The 8,127-nt window shown below is 40.7% G+C and overlaps 1 protein-coding gene across 1 annotated transcript; it reads left to right on the forward strand.

Annotated features, from left to right (window-relative positions):
* The first annotated feature begins 3,930 nt into the window (after positions 1–3,930).
* Positions 3,931–5,933, forward strand: LOC131251798 (dormancy-associated protein homolog 4-like). The gene is made up of 3 exons (XM_058252758.1): positions 3,931–4,258; positions 4,704–4,791; positions 5,568–5,933. The coding sequence occupies exons 1-3, from the start codon at positions 4,021–4,023 to the stop codon at positions 5,593–5,595; spliced, it is 354 nt and encodes a 117-aa protein (XP_058108741.1). The 5' UTR covers positions 3,931–4,020; the 3' UTR covers positions 5,596–5,933.
* The last annotated feature ends 2,194 nt before the right edge of the window (positions 5,934–8,127 follow it).

Below are 8,127 nucleotides of genomic sequence, written 5' to 3' on the forward strand. Positions count from 1 at the left end.
AGAAATTCAGGCTGTCCATTTATCGGGTAGGCCACACATGTAAGAAAATAAGGGGCAGCCCTAAAGATTCTTTTTTAGGTCATTCATTCCGGTGTAGGTGAATGGCCTACTTGATAGCCTGAGTTTCATCCAGATATTATAAACGGTGGGCCACGGTTGATAAACGGATCGGATGTTATACACATGCTAGTTCGTGCGCGTGTGGATGTGGGGCCAGCATCCCTCCATAAACAGATGGTCTTGATTGCGTCCTACCTCACCTAGTATCTAGCCACGAACGGGCAGTTCTATGGGCGGGCCCACCGTGATGTATCCGTTCATCAACGCCGTCATTTTAAATTATGTTCACAAAAATAAGCAGATCCAACGCTCAAGTGGACCACACCAAAAATAATGATTTAATGTGGTTCACTTGAGCATTAGATTTGCCTCATTTTTGTGCACATACCTTAAAATGATCCAAGAGAAGGGATGGACGGTGTGGATAAACAGATACATCACGGTGGGCCCGACCAAAGAACCGCCCATTCGTGGTTAGAGACGCCGGACGTAGGACGAAATCCGCATCCGTGAAAATGACCCCAACCGCATGATCGAATCTCATTCCGGGGCTAAAATACGTGTTTACCAGAGGAGCGGATTAGGTGCCGCCCAGGCGTGGGGCCCACCTTCTTGAAGCATGTATTGTATATCCACGTCGTCTATCGTTTTTCCAGCTAATTTTAGAGCATGAGCCTAAAAAACTAAGTATATTCAAATCTAAGGTGCCACACAACAGGAAACGGTGGTGATTGACCGTTAAAAGCTTCTTGGGGCTCCAAAAGTTTTGGATCAAGCTGATATTTGATATCCCGTTCATCCAGGTCTATGTGACCTAAACTAAATACTACGTTGGGCATTACGGTCAGCCCTAGGAAGTTTTTAATGGTACATGTTCAATCACCCCCGTCTCCTATGGTGTGGTCTACCTTAGTTTTGGATCTGCTTCATCTTTTGAGATCATTAACTAAATGATCTCATAGAATGGAAGAACGGGTGGATATACAGTACATACATCAAGGTGGGCCCCACGGTCAGGACGCACCGTGTTGGGTAGGGCCGTGCCGCACCTAATCCGCTCCCTTTTGCTCTACTTCAGTAACTTGTGGCAACCCACAGCGCATACATGCCTGACGATCTTAACCGTACAAATCATGGCCCCATTCAGGCAGTCTGATTAGTGAGATCCACCTGTGTAGGGCCCCATACTCTGGCGACGCTGATCATGTGCGAGTTGCCACAACTTAAGTGAGTCATCTTAAAACTGTGTATGAAGTGGACATGATTGGTGAGTAAAATTGTCACTGATGTGTTCTTGAACTTAAATTATATATGCAGCAATTAGGGAAGAAATGTCCACCGTTCATCATGTGGACCTAACTGCATTGGGTTCATATCTTAAAACTCGGATTGATAATATATGATCTGAACCGTTCAAATAATGGCCTTCTACTTTAAAATCGGGGAGATTATCTCAGGTGGGAAAATGACCACCAACCGCACAATCTCAACCAAACATTCCCATTTTAACCTTCTAATTTACGAAGTGGAGATAAAAATACCAATTTCCGTTTAAAGAAAATGATATTTTTATCTCGCATAATCCAAATCTATCTCAGCGAGGAATAGTAAAAAGGGCAATTTGGGAATTGATTTTTGGTCTCGAATGGCATAGAAATCGGCCTTCAGTCACTACAATTTAAGGACTTTTCTTTCTTACTATAATAAAAAAAGGTCCGGGCTATTTCTGTCATAATGAAAAATGGCAGTGGTTATATTTTTATCTTTTTTAGAAAATGGCCGTTAAAAAATTCAACTCCATTTTCAATGATCCGGTACGAAATACAATCATGCAATTCACGCCATAAAACTTCTGTACAGCTCAGCCCTCAAGTTACACTTGGAATATATGTGTCATGGACCTGGTGGGCCACAAACTGGATAGGATTGTAGTAAAATCAATGAATTGGACGGTTATGTCTTTCTGATTAGTGGGGTACAAATTCAACGGTTAGCATAAACTCACATAAAGTAAGAAAATTAAACTACATCCGTCCAAATCTCTCCGTCCCATATGCTAAACAAGATGTGCTCCACTATTCTGACGGTTCTGATCGCGATGATGTTTTGTACGTGTAATGAGATGAGAGGAAGATGCACAGATATTTCATGGTGCGGGCTGTACGGTAGCTTTTCTACCGGATAAAAAATTCCCAAATCCGAACTCCTCGCCGAGCAGAAAGATTTAATTGACCAGAGAAAAAGGCCACACCCTCGTCACGTGATAAGCATGTGGGGCCCACTCGTGTCAGCGTCTGGTAGGTCGCGTTGGATTTTGATCTTATCCGTGACGTGTACAACTTTAACAGTGGGTCCCACTTCTAAAATCGGATAATAATGACGGAGTCAATGGTTCCGATTTTCTCTCCTCCATGAAATTAGGGCCGTTAAATACAGGTGTTAACGGGTTCGGCTTGGCTAATGTCGCTTTGGCTCGGCTTGCTTTTGAAATGCTAACACACGTGATCAGCCACATTGTTATCACTTGTACAAGGCATCCGAGCCGTCCAAAGGTTGGGCCCTGCCATGAAGATCATCTGGTGTAAAATTCAGCCTAATGCCTTATCATGTGGGCCATGCGTTGAAATCAGACCATAAGCTGTTGTCTAGTGGTTTTTATGGTGTGACCCACGGGATGATTAGGACATTGGATAGTCAGATGGTGAATAATCCTGACGTCCAAAATCGAGTGAGTCAATTTATCAGGTGGGCCACAAATCTGAAGAAATGGACGATTAGATATGATATCCGTACGGTCCACATTCAACGAGCGTCACTCACCCGATGTAGGGCCCACATGACTTTCAGGTCAGGCTTAGCCCAAAGAAGGCCCACTTGTATCTCAGCGTCGGACCCGTCCCATGGCCACTGAATCCAACACCCAAATATCAGGACCGCTATTTCGAGATGTATTCATCTTCAAGCGTCAAACACAAATGCTCCACATGTGCTTACGGGACAAACGTGTGGCGTATCTGTTACGTTCATAGGGCCATCTCCTTAGTGAATACTGCTGATCTCCAAAATCAAGCAAGTCAAATCATCAGGTGGGCCACACGTCTCCAGAAGAAATTGAAGGTTAGAAAAATCATAACATTCTACGTCCAACGTTCAACTGCTTACCTTCTGCATAGGCCAGTCTGATTTTCAGATAGGACAACTAATGAATGTACCAGATGATGCACACGTAGGAAATGCCGCACGAGTGAGTTTTCCGTGCTTGGCGCTTGAATATAGAGCGCATCTGCATGCTTCAGCAGACGCTAATCGGCTTAATGCAAGTCTCGAGCCAAGCTGATCAGATCGGCTCAGGTTCTGCAGTCCCAAATCCAAGCCTTATCCAAATGCGGAGTTATTTGATACTCCGGCAGTGTATGGTACTTGATACTTAGGCATTCATAAATAATACATATGACATAAAATAATTCAAATTATACCGAGAATATTCTGTATCTCACTATTTTAAGTCATAAACCTCAAAATAAAACTAGTTGAACAATCCTAATCTTTGATTTACGGGCACTTTTTTTTTGAAAAAGGACCATTGGATCTTTTCATTTTAACCGTCCAATAAATATCTACTAATTTGATATTATAATAATCCAATTAGCCTAAAATTTAATTCATGGTACATCTATGTTGGGACCCATAGTTTTGAAGGTTTTATTTGAATTAATTATAGTCCGTGTATGTAATTTATAAGTGCCCGTGTATCATCTATCGCATTCAGCCGGAGTATAAAAGTTCTTCTCTATCCAAGATTACAAATCCCGTTTTTCCCGAAATACCCTTACCAAACATCAGCTCTCGCTCTCTATAAAATCCCCTTTCATCCCCGACTGGAGAAGAAAAAATCTCCCAACCTCATTCAAGGTCTCTCTCTTCTCTGTTACGGCGTATCTGATCGGATACTTTTCCGAAATGAGTTTCTTGGATAAGCTCTGGGACGACACCGTAGCGGGTCCCCGACCCGAAAACGGCCTCAGCAAGCTCCGAAAGTATTCCAGCTTCTCTCCCTCTTCTGCTCCTGCACCGTCCGTACCGATATCTCGGAGCATAACCATCCTTCGTACCTCAAGCTTGCGTAACGGTTCGGCCGACACGGGTTCCAACCCGTCTTCTCCTGCTGGGTCCAGCGCACCCGAGTCGCCTTTCGCACGTGGGTATTTTGTAATTATTTTTTGAGGAATGATCCTGTAGAATTAATGTGCACCGTGTTATGGTGCTCCATCACATGTATTGGTTAGTTGAATTATGCGGAATTTCGATCGGGACCGTCCATTTGGAGAATCTGGCAAAAATCACGTGGATGAGATGATCTTAATGATTGATCATAGAATACAGATCAGACGGTTGGCTTCATATGATCGGACTGATTGGGGCGACAAATGAACAGTCAGAAAGGGATTGGACCTTTTTTTAAACATTGATGGGTTGGATCTGATCGTTGAATTATTGTGGCCATCCCTGGACGGTTAGGATTGGTGATCTAATTGCTCATGCAAACAATACATGTGATGTCCACCACGAAAATATGTTTTCTGCCTTTTCTGTGGTTTTTTTTTTTTTTTTTTAATGTTTATTTTCTTTTTATCATTTTACAGCGACTACTCCACGAGGGGATTTGAAGAAATTCAGGAAGAAATCTACGGTGGACATTGCAGAACCTAAAAGTCCAACCGGCTATGATTGGTTGGGTTTTTTTTTTTTTTGTTTTCCTTTTCTTCTTTATGATGAACGGTTTAGATGAAGATGCGTGTATAATTGGACGGAAAACGGGTGAGAGATGTGAACCGTTCATCAGGTAGGGTGCACCATGGACACCAAAAATCGTGGCAATACACTTATAAGGTGAATCACACACCTCCGCTGAATATGGATGGCTGGATTCTTTTCTCCCAGCAGCCTAATTTTTCTCATGACATGCCTGATCAGTGGGCCCACGTTGCTTTTGGCCCATTTCATTTTCAGTGTCAATCTTAGCTGATGAATGGTCTGCATCTCTTACACGTGTCCCATTGGCCCGGATCCCTGACATGTAATCTTGGTAACACTGATGGTTGGCTAGTAGGAAGCATCCATCATGTGGGTCCTATCTTGAATAGTCTATGATCCAATAATCACACTGAAAACTGTTCGGGACCATTGATTTATTGAGTTGAATGTGATCGATTAAAAAGTTTTCTTTCACTGGTACACAGTCAGCTAAACACATTAGTCATCTAAACACATAAATAATAAGAAAATCCATTGGTATAACAGCCAAAACATGGACGGTTCTGATCACACCTGTCATCTCTGCATGTGGGCCCCCAGGGGGCCCACACATTAGTCTCTGTCTATACTTGTATGTATATGTATATGTGCGCATCCATATATCTATGCATGCATGCATGTACGTCATTTAGAGCAGCTGTCTTAATAGGTTCATGTAAATTCTTCTTTTTCTTTTTCTTTTTCTTTTGCAGGATTGTGATGAGCGCTCTCGATCGTTGATGGAGGGCTGTGATTGTATCTAAAGGCAGGGACCTATATGATAGAATAAAGGATGAAAAGAGAATGGTACAAACGACGAGATATTGGAGTTTCGGAGAGAGAAAAGGGAGAGAAAGAGAAGGCGATTTTTGTGATATGTATATATATGTATCTACGTACATTCTTTTGTGTTGCGTTTTGTAATATACATGGTTGTCCATGTGATTTTTCTTTCTTTTCTTTTTGAGTTTTTTTTTTTCCCTATATATAAATATGTGTATCTATGTAAATATTCTCGTAAATACTCTCTTGTTTAATGTATTTTGATTTCTATTTGGTAAATGATTTTTGGGTCTTAATTTGTGAAATATATGAGATTATTTTATTTTATTTTATTTTATTATTATTTTTTCTACAAGGTATTTCTAACACATAAGGGCTGGCTTGGGGCTGCAAATAAAAAAAATGAATTTATGTTATTTTTAATGAATTTCTAATTATGTGTTAGAGATCAAGTTCTTTTTGGGAATGGATTGAATCTTACAATCAATAATCAAAATTCCTATTTTGGAATCTATACTATATATATAATGTGAGTAGTGTCTATCAGTCTACAATTATACCCACATTGTGTTATGTATTTTGATTGTGAAACGGGCTATTATAAGTAGTATGTGGGAGTGGTTGGCACTTCAACCCAACTTCATTAATGAGAGTAGGCTGCTCACTAGCATGATATGGGGCACTAGGATGACTATGTAACTGTTGGGAAGCGCGGAAGGTGAGCCCTCAAGATCTGACGGTCTACACGAGTTTTGGAACCCTCATAAAGCAGAAGATTGATGCTCCAATGGCCCGCTTATCTACTACTGGAGCAGATGGATCTATTCACACCTCTGATCCTACGGTATAAGTGGCCCCGGATCGCGATTTATGGATTAGATCGTCCCAAGGACAAGTCAAAATGGACAAATTTTAGTGCACACTATATATCTCTGTATACCTACAGTATTCCTTATCTGTTTATTTTACGAGAGAGTCTCATCCTTTTATAGGAAAGAATGAGGGATTTGATGAGACCAGATAATCCGCTCTTATCCCCATCTCCCATCTAAAATCAAATTCACAGATAAATTTGAGATCTCAACAGAAAGGAAAAGGCTAGAAGAAGTTTAAACATATGAGACCCACCCATTAGTGATTTCTCACTAGTGGGCCCCACTGGCCTACGTCCAACATCTTCCACTCAATTACATTGTGAGATAGGCACAAAAATTTGTCCATCCAACTTGCCTAATAACAATAAAAAACTAAACATCGCGATCAAAAGAATCAGAGGCGTGGGACCAGCTGAATCACCGTAATCTTCTCACAAGTGATTAAGTACTAAGTGACCAACTAACTAGTACTCAATAACTCAAGCTTTGCAATACCTGTCCTAGTCCGCATGACTACACCAGATGGAGTTAACTCTCGATCTGGAGTACTCGGCTATCATACGCACTTATCCAACTTATCAAGTTATTATGAAAACTTGATTTTTCACAAACTTTGACTAAAATCAATTTAAAGCAATACTATATATATGCTTTTTAAGAAAAATATTGTTTGTAAAAGTCTATTAAAAACAACTCGATACTGTTGGCGGATAAGTCTTCAAGTGCGTATTTATAGTTCTAGAAACTTGGTGTAGCTGTCACGGGATCTTCCCTACGCAGATGTGTAATTTGTAATTAATCAAGCCGCTTTCCTAGCGTAACTGAGTCTGGCCAATCAAGGGCCTTTCGTCATAGTACACTAAAGTGGCGACACTCAATCTCATCCTCATATACACAAGAGGAGGGTAGCTAAGGACACAAAGAGTCACCTACGGGGCTGGCTACTCACACGTTGTAATGATTAGATCGAATCAAAGCAATCTATAAGTAAAAGGTCCCTGCACGTGGCTACAATTCATGTCGTAAAGTAGACAATCTAGGTGTATGTCGGGTTTACAATATGTAGGTTATTCTACATGAGGTACGACTCATCTCATAACCTCATAACCTGGCTATAAATTCAGGCCATAACATTGATCACATGTAAAAGAATGGTGTGATTATGTTATTCGACTTTATCAGTCTCATCTTCAATCTTTATAAAATTGTAGGCAAATACGACTTACTCATATCCTCATCCTTTATTATTCAAAATAAAGAGAAGTTCACACCTCAATATATAAATATGACCCCAAATATACCTCTCTTATACATTCAAGGTTGGTCAACCCGTGCGAGTGAGTGACCGGCCTACCGACAAAATATAGAAATCCTACATGATCTCAAGGTAAATGCTGATGATCTGCTTACCTAGTTTATATTAGTGTTCAACATTGAATAAATGGAATGCGTTATTCATTAATGAAAGATCAAAGGTACTACAAAACAAGTACATCAGTCAAGTTTTCCTCAATCTCATCTACCTAACGTAAACCTGAAATAGATCTCTAGCTATAGGTTTCGTCATGAGATCAGCCATCATCTCCTTAGTAGGAATGTAGTTAAGGGCGACCTT

Source organism: Magnolia sinica, chromosome 7, assembly GCF_029962835.1.
Source record: "Magnolia sinica isolate HGM2019 chromosome 7, MsV1, whole genome shotgun sequence".
Taxonomy (NCBI): Eukaryota; Viridiplantae; Streptophyta; class Magnoliopsida; order Magnoliales; family Magnoliaceae; genus Magnolia; species Magnolia sinica.

Coding starts and splice junctions, on each gene's coding strand:
- LOC131251798 (XM_058252758.1), top strand. CDS start 4,021: ATGAGTTTCTTGGATAAGCTCTGGGACGACACCGTAGCGGGTCCCCGA. Junction 4,259..4,703: donor ACCCGAGTCGCCTTTCGCAC/GTGGGTATTTTG, acceptor ATCATTTTACAG/CGACTACTCCACGAGGGGAT. Junction 4,792..5,567: donor AGTCCAACCGGCTATGATTG/GTTGGGTTTTTT, acceptor TTTCTTTTGCAG/GATTGTGATGAGCGCTCTCG.